This window comes from Podarcis gaigeae, assembly GCF_964106915.1.
Source record: "Podarcis gaigeae genome assembly, chromosome: Z".
Taxonomy (NCBI): Eukaryota; Metazoa; Chordata; class Lepidosauria; order Squamata; family Lacertidae; genus Podarcis; species Podarcis gaigeae.
The window spans coordinates 48,772,846-48,791,714 of NC_139691.1; the positions used below are offsets into that span (position 1 = coordinate 48,772,846).

At 40.8% G+C, this 18,869-nt stretch overlaps 1 protein-coding gene across 7 annotated transcripts in view; it reads right to left on the reverse strand.

Moving 5' to 3' along the window:
- The window catches only part of KLHL13 (kelch like family member 13), a 570,056-nt gene that overhangs the window by 17,187 nt on the left and 534,000 nt on the right, over positions 1 to 18,869 (reverse strand). For 6 of the 7 annotated variants that reach the window (XM_083722895.1, XM_083722892.1, XM_083722893.1 and 3 more), the window contains 3 exons: positions 10,834 to 10,975; positions 2,745 to 2,877; positions 2,337 to 2,533 (listed from right to left, as the gene is read on the reverse strand). In XM_083722895.1, the coding sequence (XP_083579021.1) occupies positions 2,337 to 2,533; positions 2,745 to 2,877; positions 10,834 to 10,975 (472 nt within the window). The remainder of the gene's footprint in view (positions 1 to 2,336; positions 2,534 to 2,744; positions 2,878 to 10,833; positions 10,976 to 18,869) is intronic. The other variant, XM_083722897.1, reaches the window with a different exon arrangement.

Here is an 18,869-nt window from a genome sequence, read left to right on the forward strand (position 1 = left end):
GGCTGTTTGGAGGACAATCATTTTTAAAGGGATTTTAACATCCCAAGAGCTGGTGAAATGATGTTTCACACCACTGCTTTATACAGAAAAACATGAGCTGAACGGATAAGTAATTATTCCATGAGAGGATGATGGAGCAGTTCAGCACTGCTAGAACTGATCACAACACCCCAAACAAAAACCCAGCAAAGGACAGGAGGGCACCACCCAAATCACTGAAAGCCATTCTGAGTCACGCAGGTGGGCACTAAGCCACTAAGTGTGGCATGTTAACTCCTCCTGTTTAACTTATTCTCCATTAACTTTCCCCTCTTTCTGCACCCCACTGAACACTATGCATAGCTGTGCCTCCATCTTTGTTAGCTCTCCTTCTGAGCATCTCTTCTCTTCAAATACAGAGCTCTCTTTTCTGCACCCCAGACTACTTCTACCCATAGGCATCTCTGCACTCTTTGCTCTGCTACAGGTTGCTGCATCCTACGTCCTCCACCCATGTCTCTGCACCCCTTACTCTTCTTCCCAAAGCTTTACTACTACTACTACTGCTACTACTACTACTGTCAAGTCTGCCAGCCAGAGGACACAAAGCTTTCGCTCTCCTGGAGATTTCTACAGATGCAGGCAGGCTAGCCAGCAAAGGTGAAAAATGGGTGAAAACTCCAGCATGTGCTTTGAGTCCAAGGAGAGAAGCAACGTCCTCCCATCCCTATTGCCAAGAAACCTAGAAGGCCAGAGAGAGGGTGATCACAGAACTCCCCCACCCATGGGTCCAAATACTGTTTGGGAGGGGGCTGCAACCTTTTGCAACTTTAGGGCCTTCATTCTGTTATTACTGAAGAACTAGCAAAGAGGGGGAAAGGAAAATTGAATATAGTTTTTCCTGTAACGTGGCAGAATCCTCTCTGTTGCAGAGCTTAGACGCACAGGGAAGGGTGGCAAAGAGCGTCAGATACAGCAACTGCAGCTAAAATGAAAAGCTAGAGAGATAGGATAACTAATGACAGCAGTCCCATATAAACAGAGCTGCAGTTGGGAAATTTTGAGAAAGAAATTGAAGTGGCAGTAACAGAAATGAAAAAGGAAGAGATGCCAGCAGTTAATGGGCTTGCAAGCGTAACCAACGCACAGATAATCCTGTATCCTCACTGCTAAACCCAGGGATAAAAATGTGTGGTTTGTTCTTTACCTCTTGGCTGTCCTCTGGACCCCACTGTCCAGGCGACCAGAATTTATATTTCGTTTTCTTCATCTGAGATTTCAGACTGCCTTCAGAATTGGAATCCTAAGTGACTGACCTCTAATGGGAAATTTGAGGACTTAAACACATTAAGTTCCACTCAGTTAGTATAGGTAACCTAAGTTAGTTGTGTCCATTAGATTGAGTAAGTCTACTCTGAGTAGAACTAGCACTGGATACAATGCAGGATCTAGGATTACATAACTCTTAACAGAAGACCATATAACCCTCAGCACAAAAAGTGCTTCACAATCCTTTTTCTCCTTATACAGCTTTGGGGCCATTTGAAACAGCCGGCTTTCTCTCACATTGTTTCTAAGACGCATGTCTTAAAAATCCATGAGTGCCATTTTTTAATAGTTGCACATTAAGTCAATGTCATTCCACACACACCCCATCTCCCAGGGCACTTTGCAAGCAATATGCAAAATGGCACAGAAGTTACTGGCTTTTTAAGCACAACTCATTTAATAGTAATGAGGACTCTAGGCCCATGTGCAACTAAATCAGAGATAAAGGACCTTACGTAAGTGCAAGATGCTCTCACCCAAACAACAGGAGACACAAAACCTGCATAGCACCTCTCAGTGTGACAAACCCCAGCTGTTCCAGACATAGAAAATGCCTGTCTTGGCACAAGAGGACATTTCACAACCTGGACTTTCAGATCTCTCTCAGCTGAAATCCTGACAAATGCCTTAAACATTCAGCCGGCCCAACAATACAGCAAAGCCCCAAGGGTTGGAATCCTGAATGATAAAAGCATGAGGCAAATTACTGGGCATCAATATGTTTCACACGATACTCGTGGAAAACCTGCTCTCATCCATCTCTCTATGAAAGGCAAATCACCTGATGGAATTGTGCTTTAATTTAAGGAGCAGGTTATAGGTTTTTGTTCCTCAAGAGCTTGAAAGGTGGTGAACTCTCATTTGCTGTACGTTTTTAAATCAAGGTCACATATCAGGGGTGCTACAGAACTACTGAAGTTCCTGCGTTGGTCCCAACTGTATCAATCTTTCAGGCTGACAAACTTACTGTGATTTTAACAGAGAAAATAAGAAAGAGGCAAACCGAGCAATAACCTAAGATATCTTACCCCAGATATAAGAAAAACTTTACAGAAGTCCAACACAGGCAATATCTGTAAAAAGCTGGCAGCTTCTAGAGTATCCTGAAGATTGTCCATGTTGAGAGAAAGTTTTGCAGTATAAATAAAATCAATGATCTTCTTTAAACCTATTTTGTTCACGCCATGGAGCTTAATGCACATTAAGTCTTGTTCTTTCATCCCACCTGAGAACAAAATTTAGATAAGATATAGTTAAAGCTTGAAAGAACTTCCCCTATAAAATTTCTTGTTCCAGAGACAAAGCCACTTCACATATAACCATTAGCTGGACAGGATAAACACACCACAAGAATAATTCATGTCAAACACACTCTTACGTGGCAGAACTTTTTTTTTTAAATGCAGAATGCACCTTATCACTGCTATCCACTGTACCTGTGAACATGGCCTTGAAGTAATCACTAGCAGATGCCATCATTGCCCTATGAACAGGAAACACTTCGTCACCATCGCCTGGCACAAGTGTCACATCACAAAGCAAACCTTCTATTCGCAGCTGGTCAAAACCCTACAAGAGAAAATATGGCATCAACAGCTCCACCCAGCTGCAAGAACGAGCTCTCTGGGCTGCAAAATAGAAAAACCACTCCACAATGGTTCAAATAAGTCCCACACTATTTTCTTTTTTACTTTAATCTATTTTATTTTTTTAATCTAAATATTTATAAAATCAACAAAAAAAGAGAGAGAAAAATACAAAGTCCTCTATTGGGGTAGATCCTTACCCCTGTCTCACATGAAAAGGGGATGAACCCTTCCCAGTTCTCACCTAGACGGTTTCCTTTCTTCTCCCAGCCTCCCACCCTGGGAGACCTTCCCTTCCCTGACTCTCACACAGGGTCTTTCACCTTCTATCCATTACCTTCCTGTGCAATACCCAGAGTAGAGGACCTCAAAAAGGAAATCCAAGCATAAGCAAATGTAAGGTGGATAGGAGAAAAAGAAAGCACAAGAAATAAAGATCATGAGAGAGAAAGAGAGAGAACAGATAAAGAAATAAATAGAACTTCCAGTTCTCAGTCTGACAAATGTGTGTGTGTCTGTCTGCGCGCGCGCACATAGGATGATATCCAGCTGTATTCCAGGATAATATCCAGCTGTTCCTCAATCTGCTAGGTGGCCTTTTCCCAGTCTTCAACCCCAGGCATCTCAAGTCCATTCATTTTCCTTTCCACACAAGTCGTCCAAAAGGAGCTCTTCAATTGTTACTATCGCTAAATGTCAAGAACAGCCTTCCCCCAGCCCCATATAACAGTTATATCTCCAATAAATTCTATTATCCATTATTAGAATAATAATCCATACTTATTTACTTGTTGTATATTCATTAAATAGTACCCAGTTCCATATCTTCCAATCCCATTTCCTGCTGGCCATGATTTCCCACCCTAATTTGGAAATAAAGTTCCTTCCATTTCTGCTTCTTCCACTCTTTTTCCATAAGGATCACTGGATGCCATTTTCCTCTGAATTCACTCCAACTTGCACACAGGATCCTTTCTCTCTCAGCTCTATCTCTGCCATATCAGGATGTTTCTTAATGTTTCTGTCCATGGTTTTGTTCTGCTCCCCAGCATCACAACTCTGTCTTTTGCCTATTTCACTCCTCCAAGCAACTGTGTGGAGGTCTTCTCCATTCCATCATCTACTACCATTCCACTCTCATGTCCCAGCAGATCTTAATCAGTATTTTTTCCAAAGATCCTGTGTTTTCTTTGGTCTGATGTTTCTCTGATCCATTTCCATTCACCATTTTATGCATCTCAGCTCTGAGCTCTTTCAGTTGCTCATTCAATAATTGCCAAATCACACCAACAATCTTTGCCGTATTGGGTTCTGTTAGTTTCCACCTTAACAGTCTGGGCCTTGAAAAGCTTCTCTCTTTAAGAGAAAAGTGCTTTCCCATGCTCAGGAATGTAGTTTGTCTTCTGCCACCAGCACCCCACAGAAATGACAGAGTTAAAAGTAATATAAGGTAACGATTCTTAACCAGCAGAGCAACCTTATCCGTTTGTTAACTTTCTTAATCTCAAATAGATATACTTTTTGTATTATTTTTTCAGTCTGTTTGTTAATGTTAATTAATGTCTCTTCTAATGCCAACATTCAATTCATGTTCCAGGTGAAAATTAACTGGCAGACAGATTACAATTTGGGTAATTCATCCCAATCTCAGAAGTAGTTGAAAGTGAGGTTTCTCTGACCTGATGCCCTGAGGGCTAGCCTTGAGGGCTATTATGTGGTGTCTGGCAGTTCCTCGCTCTAAGACAGGAGCCAGCAAACTTTTTCAGCAGGGGGCCAGTCCACTGTCCCTCAGACCTTGTGGGGGGCCGGACTATATTTTGGGGGGGAAATGAACAAATTCCTATGCCCCACAAATAACCCAGACATGCATTTTAAATAAAAGGACACATTCTACTCATGTAAAAACATGCTGATTCCCGGACCGTCCACGGACCAGATTTAGAAGGCGATTGGGACGGATTCGGCCCCCGGACCTTAGTTTGTCTACCCATGCTCTAAGACATTCCCCACATCCAAAAACCTCTTGTCTCCACTGTGACGAACAGCTTTCTTCAGTAAATGTGAACTTAATCCCTTATTTTCCTCTCTTGAAAGAGAAGGCATGACAACCAAGATTTATGTCTTGGCTATCACCAATCACCACATAATTATTTCTGCCAATCAATCACTAGTTAGCTATATTTCCTCCAGAAGTCTCTCTTGCCCCACACTATTTGATAATCACTGCAACCCGAAGGAATGTCCCTGGTACTCAGTCCCTTAGAATTAGCTTTTACTCAGTATAACCAAAATAATCACTCAAAAGCTGTTGATTTGAAGGAGACTAGGGTGGGGAAATGGTTTCGCTAGCTGCAAAGTAAAATTGAAGAAGCTGCAGAATTGTTCCCACGCTAAGAAAAAGATTCAGGTTGGAATAAGTTGCCAGAATGCAGACATGCTTACACAGGGCACAAACTCAATTTCTTCATATAATTAGGAAGACTTATTTTGGTCCCTAGCAGAATGTGAGCCCAACAGCACTTTCCAAGTCCACTCTACAGGTCCACAACTTACGATAATCCAAGCTTGGACAAGAGAGACATCTTCTAACTCTGGTGGTATGTGTGTTACAAATCCAAGCTATGAACAGAAAACCCCCGGTCTAAAACCCACTTTCACCATGAACTCACTAGAAAAGACTTAAGCAGGCCATTCTCTCTTAGCCTCATCTTACCTATCTTCAATATGAGGGAAATAATAATGCAAACCCACCCACTAGGCTGCCATTAACAATTACTGAGAGATGCACATGAAGTATTTTGAGCGCTCTAAAGTGCTCAAAACTGCGGGAGACAGTGGAAGACAGGAGTGCCTGGCGTGCTCTGGTCCATGGGGTCACGAAGAGTCGGACACGACTAAATGACTAAACAACGACAAAAGTGCTATATAAATGATAGATGCTGGCACTGCTATTCCATTCTCTTTCTCTCCCCCATACCTGCCAATTTCTCCTACACACTAGAAGCTCCTTCTGCAACTTACTTCCTTGAACTGCCCCAAACCATCATCATTTCCTCTAGGGCCTCTATGTGAGGGAGTGGAGAAAGGTAGGAGGAAGAGTCTTATTCAGCCCCAATCTAGTATGCATGCACATCAAGGGATTCTTGTGGTAGGAGGGGTTATTGTTATGTTTTTTGTTTTATTATGTATTCTGCAAATACAATCTTCAGATGAACAGCGGTATACCAATTCAATAAAATAATTAAATTCTTTTCATTCTGTTTTAGGCTGTCTGAGAACCACACATGCCTCACAAAAGCTTTTGGCTATACCTGCAACATTCCATTTCTAATACAAAAATCAGCAGAGCACAATGCAAACATTCAGCTGGAGCAAGTTCCCAGAACACAGGCATATTTCCATCCCAATACTAACTCTCTTCCTCCATTAAATCAATGAGAGAGCAATGCGACCCATCCAAGGTGTGGGATTTAGCCTCATTTCACAGTTATTTGAAATGCAAGTCAAAGATCACACAGTAACAGCAGCAGATGGTTACTATAACCATGGTCACAGGATGTGTCTGGACTCCAGCACAGTGCACTGATGGATAATGACATTGAATTGCCCGTCGAAACATGCTCTGAGCCAAGGGAACAAAAAGGTAGTAGGAGCAAAATATTAACACTGAGAGACCGCTTCCCCTGGCAGATTCCCTGGAAGGCATCCATGTGTGATTCTTGGGCAAATGGCTCTCTCTGCTCAGCTCACACAATGTCAAACACACACTGTTGTCTCCTTTAATTCTAGCAAAAGGTCAGGTTTCCTGTTGCTGCTGCTAATCTGATCAGAATGTTTAATTGGCAGAAGAGGGAGAGAAGAAATTTCAGAAGCTAACAAGTAACAGGTACCCATGTGCCCTAAGGAAGGCAGAAGAGGAGAAGCATATATCATCAGCTACTGTAGAGACCACCACTAGGTCTGAGAGAACCGTTGGGGCAGGAGTTGGCACCTCCCTGCTTCCATGCGGCTACTTAAGATTTGTATGCCCTGTAGGAAGGCAGAAGAGGAGAAGCCCTGGTTAGGAGCAGATACCTTCAAGCTCGCAAGCAGACCATGGGTTGGTGAGGAACTCACTTCTTTCGTATTTAATATCATTTGTTTGTTTTTACTACTTTTAAGTATCACCTTGGGTATAATAATAATAATAATAATAATAATAATAATAATAATTTTTATTAGGGTTACATAAATGCAACAAACTTACAACTATGTACAGTGGTACTTCTGGATACGAATGGGATCCGTTCCAGAGCCCCGTTCGCATCCTGAAGCGAACACAACCCGTGTCTGCGCATCTGCACGTGCATGGCTGCTTCCGCGCATGCACGTGACATCGTTTTGACCGTCTGTGCATGTGTGAGCGGCAAAACCCTGAAGTAATGTGTTCCGTTATTTCCGGGTCACCGCAGAGCGCAACCCGAAAGCGCTCAACCTGAAGCAACTTCAACCCAAGGTATGACTGTACTTAATTACAAATGGCTGCGGCCCAAAAGACTTTGAGAGATTATTTTGAAATAAATATGAAGACCAATGTTGAAAAAAGAGTGATCTGGGACGCAAGTAAAGCTGTTATGCGAGGTTTCCTGATACAACAAAATGCAATAAAGAAGAGAAGCCAAAATGAGAAGAAAAATAAGATTTTAGAAAAGATAAAAGAAGGGGAAAAGAAATTAAGACTAAAACCAAAGTCTCAGGAGATACTGAAGGAAATTAAGTTGTACCAAATACAATATATGGAATTGATGAATCAAGAAATAGAATGGAAAATCAAACAAATGAGACAAAAGACTTTTGAATCCGCAGATAAATGTGGGAAACTTTTGGCTTGGCAAATAAGGAAAAGACAAAAATTAAATACGGTGACAAACCTAGAAGTGGAAGGAAGGAATATTTACAACCCAACTGAAATCAGAAGATGCTTCCAGAGATACTTCAAACAACTGTATTCACAAGGGCCGCAAAAAGAAACGGACATAGACCGATTTCTTGAAATAAATGGATTACAAAAAAATTCTGATGAAAGCAAATTAGTACTGAACCAGAAAATAACTGAACAGGAAATAGAAAGTGCCATTCAAAATATGCAATTGGGTAAATCTCCGGGACCTGATGGGCTGACTTCCAGATATTATAAAGCTTTGAAGGAGTGGTTATTACAACCTTTGAAGGAAGTCTGCAATGAAATTTTGGGAGGGAAAAGGGCACCAGAATCGTGGAAAGAAGCATTTATTACACTTATACCGAAGACAGAGACTGAAAAAACTCAACTTAAGAACTACCGCCCTATTTCTTTACTAAATGTGGATTACAAAATCTTTGCTGACATTTTGGCTAAGAGATTGAAAAAAGTCTTGATGGAGGAGATTCATAGAGACCAAACGGGCTTTCTCCCAAGAAGACATCTGTCAGACAACGTAAGGAATATAATAGACATCTTGGAAAAGCTGGAAGTGAATATAAACACTAAGGCAGTTTTGATATTTGTGGACGCGGAGAAAGCCTTTGACAATATTTCTTGGAGCTTTATGAGGAAGAATCTCCGGGGGATGGGGGTAGGCCAATAGTTTGAAAATGGTATAGGTGCAATATACTCTGAACAAAAAGCAAAGTTAATTGTAAACAATGTGGTTACGGAAGAATTTAAGATAGAGAAAGGGACACGTCAGGGGTGCCCAATCTCTCCATTACTTTTTATATCAGTCCTGGAGGTCTTGTTGAACATGATTAGAAGGGATCAGCTGGTTAAAGGGGTACAGGTCGGAGCCAAACAGTACAAATTGAGAGCATTTGCTGATGACTTGATACTTACACTACAAGAGCCTGAATCTAGTACAAAGAAATAATTAGAAATAATTCAAGAGTTTGGTCAAGTTGCAGGTTTTAAATTGAATAAGTTAAAAACTAAGGTACTGGAGAAAAACTTAACAGCTTTTGAAAAAGAGAGGTTTCAGAATGAGACAGGATTAACTGTGGTTAAGAATGTGAAATATTTGGGGATCAATATGACAGCTAAAAATGTGAATTTATTTAAAGATAATTATGAGAAAACTTGGACAGAAGTGAAAAAAGACTTAGAAATCTGGTCAAATTTGAAGCTTTCCTTGTCTGGTCGAATTGCGGTTATAAAAATGAATGTATTGCCTAGAATGCTGTTTTTGTTTCAAACATTGCAAATTGTGGACAAGATGGACTGTTTCAAGAAGTGGCAGAAAGACATTTCGAAATTCGTCTGGCAGGGCAAGAAGCCCAGAATTAAATTTAAGATTTTAACTGATGCAAAGGAAAGGGGGGGATTTGCCCTGCCAGACTTTAAACTATATTATGAATCGGCAGCTTTCTGCTGGTTGAAGGATTGGCTACTTCTTGAAAACACAGACATTTTGGATTTAGAAGGTTTTAACAATACTTTTGGGTGTCATGCATATTTGTGGTATGACAAGGTTAAAGCACACAAAGCTTTTAAAAATCATATTGTCAGGAAAACATTGTACAATGTCTGGATTAGATATAAAGATCTGCTGGAAAGTAAAACCCCAAGGTGGTTGTCGCCAATGGAGGCGAAAGCTGTGAAAAAGCTTAATATGGAGTCCAAATGGCCGAGATATTGGGAAATTTTGGAACAAGAAGGGGACAAATTGAAATTGCAGTGTTTTGAGAAATTAAAAGATAAAGTGCGAGACTGGCTTCATTATTATCAAATAATGGAGGTTTACAAGATGGATAGGAAAATTGGCTTCCAGGTGGAAAAATCAAAATTGGAAACAGAATTGTTAGAATCCAATACTAAAAATTTGTCAAAAATGTATAATCTGCTGTTGAAATGGAATACGCAGGATGAAACAGTGAAATCAGCTACGATTAAGTGGGCACAAGACATTGGTCATAACATTATGTTTGCTGACTGGGAAAAGTTGTGGACCACCGGTATGAAATTTACGGCATGCAATGCCTTAAGAGAAAACATTATGAAAATGATTTACAGGTGGTACATGACCCCAGTCAAGCTTGCAAAAATTTAGCATTTGCCTGATAATAAATGTTGGAAATGTAAAGAAAATGAAGGTACCTTTTTTCACCTTTGGTGGACGTGCCCTAAGATTAAGGCGTTCTGGGAAATGATATATAATGAATTGAAAAAGGTATTTAAATATACCTTTCTGAAGAAACCAGAGGCCTTTCTCTTGGGTATTGTCGGCCAAACGGTGCCAAAGAAGGATAGAACATTCTTTATGTATGCTACAACAGCAGCAAGAATACTCATCACAAAGTACTGAAAGACACAAGATCTACCCACCTTGGAAGAATGGCAGATGAAGGTGATAGACTATATGGGACTGGCAGAAATGACGGGCAGAATCCGAGACCAGGGGAGAGAGACAGCGGAAGAAGATTGGAAGAAATTTAAGGACTATCTTAAGAAATATTGCAAAATTAATGAGTGTTAGAATGGCGTTGGCTTAGAAATTGCGTGGTTTTCAGCTGAATTGGATAAGTAACAAGAAAAGAAGGGTTAAAAGTTTAAATGAAATTAAGGGGAAGGATTTGCTGAACTAATATAATAGAAATTGGAATACAGAGAGGGGAGGTATGGGGAAGTCGGGAAAGTAAGGTATAAGAAAAAAAGGGAATGAAATTATACCTGTTCTTTTTTGTTTTGTTTTGTTTTTTGTCTGTGTTATATTATTGTTTTATTATGCTTTTATATAATTATTGGAAAACTTAATAAAATTCTTTAAAAATAATAATAATTACAAATGGCTGCAATGGCACTGGCAAAGCACACCAACAGAGAGATAAGGCATTCAACCTCAATGAGAACTTGTCAGAGAAGCACCCGTGAAATAAAAGGAACTCTCAAAAGGATGATATGGCTGTTCAGATCATGGTGTCAACTTACCTGGAGTACTACAGAACTATGTGTGTTGCTGGTGAAAAATCTTGTGGTTCCTGCCTTTGATGATTGTAGATGGGCAGACACACCCATATCGCTGCTCCCAATGGATACTTTCATGTGAGGGTCTTCCTCTTCAACCAGAGATCTAAAATGCAGAGCAGAAGGAAGCAACCTTAATCCAAAGCCTGCTTTTCATTCTGCCACATGAATGGCATGTCAAGCCAGAGACTTGTGGGAGGATCTAAAATGAGAACTGGATCAGATTCCTGCTAGACAAATGTTAAGTGTTCAAATGTGTCATGACTTTTTTTTTAATTTTCACGGTAGGTTTTGCTGCCAGCTGTGGTGGTGCTGGCAGAGTAGGATTCGTGGGGTACAAGTCCAGGACCATGCTCAGCAGAATGAGTAGGAGAGCCCTCAAACGCAGCACAGTTGGCTTACCAATCCTGAAGTAAGAGATTACATACTGCCATCTAAAATGCTGGGGAAGAACCTCATAAAACCATTAAGTACAGAGTCTAAAATTACTGAATCACTGCCAAGACATTAAAAGCTGTAACTGCATCAAGCTCTGGCAACCTTTCTTTAACAAAAATACACCCTTTGTGTACTTGTAAAGGTAAAGGGACCCCTGACCATTAGGTCCAGTCATGTCCAACTCTGGGATTGTGGCGCTCATCTCGCTTTATTAGCTGAGGGAGCCGGCATACAGCTTCCGGGTTACGTGGCCAGCATGACTAAGCCGCTTCTGGCGAACCAGAGCAGCGAGCCAGAAACGCCATTTACCTTCCCGCTGGAGCGGTACTTATTTATCTACTTGCACTTTGACGTGCTTTTGAACTGCTAGGTTGGCAGGAGCAGGGACTGAGCAACGGGAGCTCACCCCGTCACGGGGATTCGAACCGCTGACCTTCTGATCGGCAAGTCCTAGGCTCTGTGGTTTAACCCACAGCGCCACCCGCGTCCCCTTTGTGTACTTAGGTGGTGTCTAAAGAAAGTTTATTCACTGTTGGAAGGTAGACCATGGGGCTTTAGGAGGAAGAAAGCTCTCCATAACCTGTGTAACCATTAATGCCCAAGTGGAAAACCATGCAAGTTGGCACCCCCTTATATAGGGCAGTTTCATAACATGTCTGAAGCACAACTGCCATTCTTACTGAGAAGTTATCTGAAGACTGTCAATATGCAGATAAAAACATTGGCCTCCAAATAAGTTTCAGAAATTACTTTAACTGCCCAAAGATGCAAGTGGATTTTAAACTAATCCTTTTTGTACCTGCACTGAATAATTCCAATTCATATATCAATTTGTATATTAACATTTTTACGGAATTCTTGTGAACATTCATTTCTTGCTTTGAGTCAGGGAGACCACATCTATTTAAAGCCATTTCTGAAACGTGAGAATTTTTCAAGGGTTAGTCAAAACCATGGATAGTTCAGAGAGAGATCAACCTTAAGAAATACTAAACAAGTAACTTGGACCAAACAGTGAACACAGGTTCAAAACATGGGTGTGAAATACATAGAACGCACACTACAGAAATACAGACCGTATTTAGCAAGCCCATCATTTCTCTGTACATGGGGACAGGTGGAAAGTGGTGCTTCTTTTAGCACACAATTCTGTTAAATGCAATTAACAATTCAGAAGCAACCTGGATGGAAAATCTCTAGTCACATTTCGATTAATTGCATAAAACATTTACACAACCCTAATCTAAGGATTTGCCTCCTTCCCTGTCTTCCATGCCAGGAAATAAGTGTGACAAGTATAAGAAAGCAGGCATTAACATACTGGCGGAGAACAATTCCTATTAAAAATATCTTCAAAGTCCATAACCTCCCTGTACATTATTAAGCTACTCCAGTTTTGCCTTTCATAGAAGCAGCAAGTAGACAATATCAGACAGAAAAAGTTATATCCATATTAAAAACTGTTTGCACAAGAACTTAAGACTGGAGGTGGGGGAAGAATGGGAGCAACTAGCTTAACTTGCTAAATTTAACACGGTCTCAACAAAATAACTTCATAGGTAATGATTCATAGACAGAAACATGTCTTTGATAGAAGACCCCAGCAGTGACTCAATTAGGTGCTGAACACCCAACCAGCAGTCACATGTGATGCATCTTTGGTTGAACTGCAGCCTTTCAGCAGTGTTGTTCAATTTCTAGAACACTGATTCTAGAAATCCTGCAAGAAAATTCCTCAGCAAATTAAAAGTAATATGCACTGGATTTTTTTCCAGTTTGCTCTGGAAATATTTCTGATGCCCTTGAGAGCAATTTGTCTATTTTACATGTATTTGGTAATCAAAAATAAAAACTTTGAAACCTGTGCCATGTTTGCCTAATGTTGTTGCAATTGCCATCTATTCACGTTACTAATTAAATGGGGACTCCCCCTCCCCCCGCCCGAAGGAAAATGAAAACACTGGGGGAAAGTTTCCACCCCACACAACTGCAAGACTAGAATGGTCTGGAAAAAGGAAGCTGTAGTACTAACCTTCTCCTCATGATCCTAACTTCCTGTGTGCAGGGCATCCCTGATGTGTGGGAGCACCTTCAAAATAAAGTTTTTCTGACACTGAATTGCCAGTTCTGCCAGGAGGAACCTAAAACACGGAAGCCCTCAGAACCTGAACCAGCCTAGAAGAATTGTGGACAGTTGGCAGGCCCACTAATCCAAAATTATACCTCGGACTTAAAAGGCAGCTTTAAAGCAACCCCACCTGCCTCATTGCAGTCATTCCGACAACACAATTTCGAAAAGTGGAAAAGAGAGATTTTAATGGCATGGATAAAGATGCCAGGAAGCCACTGAGACAAATTCTACTTGCCAAGAGGAGCCAACCCTCACATTCTGAGTCTACCCATGTGTGGATTTTCTCTCTGCAGCGGTGAAGAGGCTTCAATGTGCCAAGTCAAGCTTAGCATATCAGAACCACCTTCAATTTATCTAGCTGTGGATGAAGCATGCTTCGTACACGGCACCAAAAAGGAGGTAGGAGGAGAGCAACATCAGAACAGGCACTTCAACAGAAGTGCATGGAGCAGAGGAAGAAATCTCTCTTGCAGGGCACTGTGAACCTTATGTGATGGAAATAACCTCATTGCCTGTCTCTGTGTGTAAAAATATTGGCTGTTAGGATATAGACATATGCTTTCTTCCCTTGGAGCAGTGCCTCCAAAATCTTAGACCAAGCCAGTGGTAGAGAATTTTCTCTCTTCATAAGAATTAACATCATCAGTAAAATACGGTTCCAACTGCGAACTAGGCATTCAGATTTTATTTTTTACATTCCAAAACTGAAACACATCCTCCACTTTATCATCAGCTGCAAGTTATCAGGACAAATAAAACTAACCAGCAGGTGATCAATTACCAGCAACTCATACCTCAATGGCCACAAATCAAAGAATTAGAATTCTTTTTTTAAAAAAGTCATTTCCCTCCACCTAGGCTATCCAATTAGGTCAACTTTGCATGCACTTTCTGTGGGTTTATTAGCATGTTTTCTGAGGTACAAATTAGGTACTGTTAACAAATTCATTTTATTTCTGCTCATTAATGCTGACATGACAAATATTACAATTCATTAGGTAAATGAAGAATGTAAAAATATTTATCAGTCTTTCCTAGTGTGCATATTATATCAGAACTAGGAATTCCAAAAAAGAGGGGCGCTCATTCACTTTCTAATTAATTCTACTGCTCTGATCAATAGATGTCATTACATTAAAATGGGGGGGGGGGGGGAGAGCAGCCAGTTGGATTTTTAATCAACATAAAAGTCTGCAAAATGCAAAGGTAATATAAAGATGTGTAGCTAGCTAGGACAATTCACAACAGCTGCAGATAAACAATATGTAATGAGGTGGGAAGAAGTCTGCTAGGCCCCAACAGTCTAGTTGGGCAGGGAATGCATGCACCTCGGTCTGTATTTTTTTAAAAACAAAATAACCCCCCCCCAACACACATTCATACCCTGAACACGCCATATCACCAACTACTTTTGATACACCCCTCATTTCATCACATGCATGGAAGACTGTTGGCAAGAAGGCAAGGTTTAAGGCCCCCCTGGTCATATGGAAGTGTAGGCACACCTTTTTCTCTCTATCTCATTGGGCAATCATAGCTTTTAACATTTGATAATCTCTTATCCTGTTAGGGTTTAAAGTAGAGGTGGTTCCCTATTGGACACCATTCCTATACAGCCCTGGCTTTTCCATATCTCATGAAGATGAAAAGCTCGAACAATAAGCAGAGAAGACTGGAGTTCAGTTTGTGGTAACACAGAGTGACAAAAGGAAAGAAAATACTTTTAATAGAATTATACAAGCTATATACCTATTTAAAAGTCGTCGTCCCCCCCGGTCCTGTCCCCCACAATCTTTGATAGTGAAACCATGAGCCTTGAACAGAGAGCTAAGTAGGACTTGGGTGGCTCAGTCTAAAATGCAAATTAGGCAAACGGGTTCGGTGCCTAAATTTGAGGATGCATGCCTCAGCTATGTAAAAAGCACGAAAAAGAAACATGCCACCTACACTTTTGGACAATGAGTACAGAGGCAGCATGGCAGAATAATCTGTGCATTTTAAAGAGAAAAATCCTCCTCAAATAAATATTTTAATACACATTTAAAAGATGGTAGTATTTAATGCATGCTTGGCATATTTAAACGGCTGAGAATTATGCTGCAGCACTGAAAGTAGTGCAGAGCCGTCTTCTGATCACTAGATCAGCCTGATTCAGATCAGGTTGTTTTGTGTAAGAGTTCGCAAAGACTGGATTCCTGCAAAATTCCTAGTTGATGCGCACCTCACCCTCCAAGACACTCAAGCTCAGTACCTTCTGAATGGTTGATGGTTGACTTAGTTGTGAGGTGAAATAAAAAAGTGACAGAATTTAAATGTCCAGAGTAGGAACACTGTAAGTCTTTTGAAGCAAAGCAAAATTACTGGGCACCTTAAAGTCTATTAAATGTATTATGGTACATACGATCATGGACTACAGCCCCCACTATCACATGCCATGAAGACTCGTGCTAATGGTTTGGGAGAGAGAAGTGTCAAATTGCCATTTAAAATTAAAAACCAATGGTGCTTGTACTGCTGCTTGATGAAGTAGGAGAGGAGAGGAGCTATTTTAATTCAACACGGCAATACAGTGGTACCACTACTTACGAAAACAAACCATTTCAGGATACCGTTCGCACCCCGAAAAGTCTGTAAGTAGAGTGCTGCTACTGTGTGTGCGCGAAGTATGCAGATCGCTTCTGCGTGTGCAGTGAACCCAGAAGCAAACACTTCCAGGTTTGCCGCGTTCGTAACCTGAAAAGCCGCAACGTGAAGCAAACGTAACGCGAGGTATGAATGTAAAAAAAAAAAGAACATCAACCTTGTCTGACCCAAATAATTTCATATCAAAATAATTTTTAAAATCTGTGATTTGTACCTTTTAGTTTGAATCACCACTCATCTTAGAGGTTTGTTTGTTTGTTTGTTTGTTTGTTTGTTTGTTTGTTTGTTCTGTTCTATCATCATCATACTTTATTCTTCCATTTCTTACCCACTTTCACAATGAGGATCCGGGGTGGGCTACAATAATACAATCCCAAAAACAATTAAAAAGATTGCAATTAAGAGAATAGGGTAGGTCCTAAAATACAGATCTCTGACACCGTAGGTAAGCATAAAGAGGCATCTCTTCAGCTTACAATGAAAGCTGTGTAATGAAGGGGCCAGACACACCTTCATGCAGAGGGAATTCCACAAAATTAGGGGTTGCCATAGTGAATGTCCTCTACACACATACACAAACTTCTGATGGTTGTAGAATTTCCAAGAGGGTTCCCTCTGTTTATTTCATCACGTAAGAGGGCCTGTAGAGGAGGAGGTGGTATTTCAGATATTGGAGCCCAAGTAATTTAGTGCTTTAAACACTTGAACCTTGAACTGGGTACCTTGAACTGGGCAGAAACAAATAATAAACAATTTCTAGCTGCAAAGCCACCAAGATGTTCTAACTCACATGTTCCTATGCCATGGATTCTCTTGTTATGCCTGGGCAAACTTCACTAATACTTTGTTTTTTAATGAATTCTGAAAACATGCACAAATTAAGCATTTGGACATTTATTTGCTTTGTTGTTCTGGAGTCAGTGATGCGTAACAAGATTATCTGCCCACGAATGCCTCCTCTACAGCAGATCCAGAAGCTGTGGGGGCAGAGAGACTAGCATGCTGAACAGCTCCCTCATTTTTGTAAAACCAACTAGGAAGCAGGTTGAAGAATCGATTTTCAAGTATTATTAGAACAACTTTTATGATCACAAGCTACTGCAATGTAGTCAAGTCTTACAGTAATTACAGGTGCAGCACACTAAACACATTCATCTTATCACAAGTCTATAGCTATCTATATGTAGAACAGCATCAGCCCTAGACTAGCACAGCTGTTCTAGCTGGGGCTGATTTTGGTAGTCCAAAGCTTCTAGAGCAGAACTTTCCTAACTTTTCATGTTGGTGACACCCTTTTTAGACATGAATCGTTTCATGACACAGTAATTCAGTTTTACTAGCAAACCAGAGGTTAAACTAACCCCTTTCCAGCCCTGGGAAAAGCGATGGCAACATTCGCACAACACGCCAACACACTAACGTGTCGCAACACAGAGTTTGGAAACCTCTGATCTAGAGGGTAGCAGGCTGGCAAAGGCCAAGTAGAAAGAGAAAAGGGTAAACTGTGGGCACACAAGTGCACCAGGAGGCATTGTGCAAGAATCGCTACTGTGAACTTACAGACCCCCTTCCTCACCTCAGGAAAATAAAAGTAGTCTCATTTAAGGAATTTCATTGACAGTGCTCCTTATACATGGGCAGCAAAAAATCCCACTTGATCTCTAAAGACCAATGAATTTCAGTCAATTGTTTTATAAGGAAATCCATCAACAACAGCTACAATGGTGCCTCGCAAGACAAAAATAATCCGCTCCGCGAGTCTCTTCGTCTAGCGGTTTTTTCGTCTTGCGAAGCAACCCTATTAGCGGATTAGCGCTATTAGCGGTTTAGCGGCTATTAAAGGCTTAGCGGCTTAGCGGCTAAAAGGCTATTAGCGGCTTAGAAAAAGGGGGGAAGCAAAAAAAATCGCAAGACTCGCAAGACGTTTTCGGAAAACCCTTTCGTCTAGCGGGTTTTTCGTCTTGCGAGGCATTCGTCTTGTGGGGCACCACTGTATTTAGTAAAAGCACACAACCAGCAATTCTAGGTGCAAAATTCAAAACCAACCTAGAATCAAGAAATTCACATACTGTAGATGCAAAAGGGAAAGTACATTTCTGAATGAGGCAGAGGAGGTAGAATGATGGCATGTTAATCCTTTTCAAAAGTGTGGGAAATTGACAGACAGAACTTTATGTCTGTTTTGCTTGTGACATGCTGTTGTCTGGATTGGATCGGTTGCTGGAGGAAGGACAGGTGCATCTATCACACATTTGGGATAGTAGATGGACACTGAGCTCTTCCACATTGCCAGGTATGCTATGGCACAATACCCTTCTTGCGTTAGTAGTCATGTGACCACCCCCCTCTACTGCCTGGGGTTGATGGGATCTGGAGAGTGCCGCATTAGCTACTGTTTTTGTTTGTTTCTGTTTTGTTTTGTTTGCAAACTGCTACTAGAGAGGTTATATGTGGGATGTTTGAATTATCTCAAGGTAGCAGAGTAGAGAATCTTTACAAAATGAGACGTTGAATCCTCCCCATTTTAGGGCATAAATGACTAGATGCATTGGCAGATTGGGCAGTAACTTAGTTGGATTTTTTTGAAAGGCGGCTTCTTCAGTCTATGAACTGTGCTTTCAAATAGCTCTGCCTCCCTCAAGCCTACAAGAACATCTGTCTACAACTCAAACACTGAATCTAAAATACAGCATTTGGTGCACCGTAAACATTTGTTTGCTGGTGAAGTAAGTTGGAGGGTCAGGCTGCAAGTAACTTAATTAAGACAAAAAGGCTGATGTAATTTTTA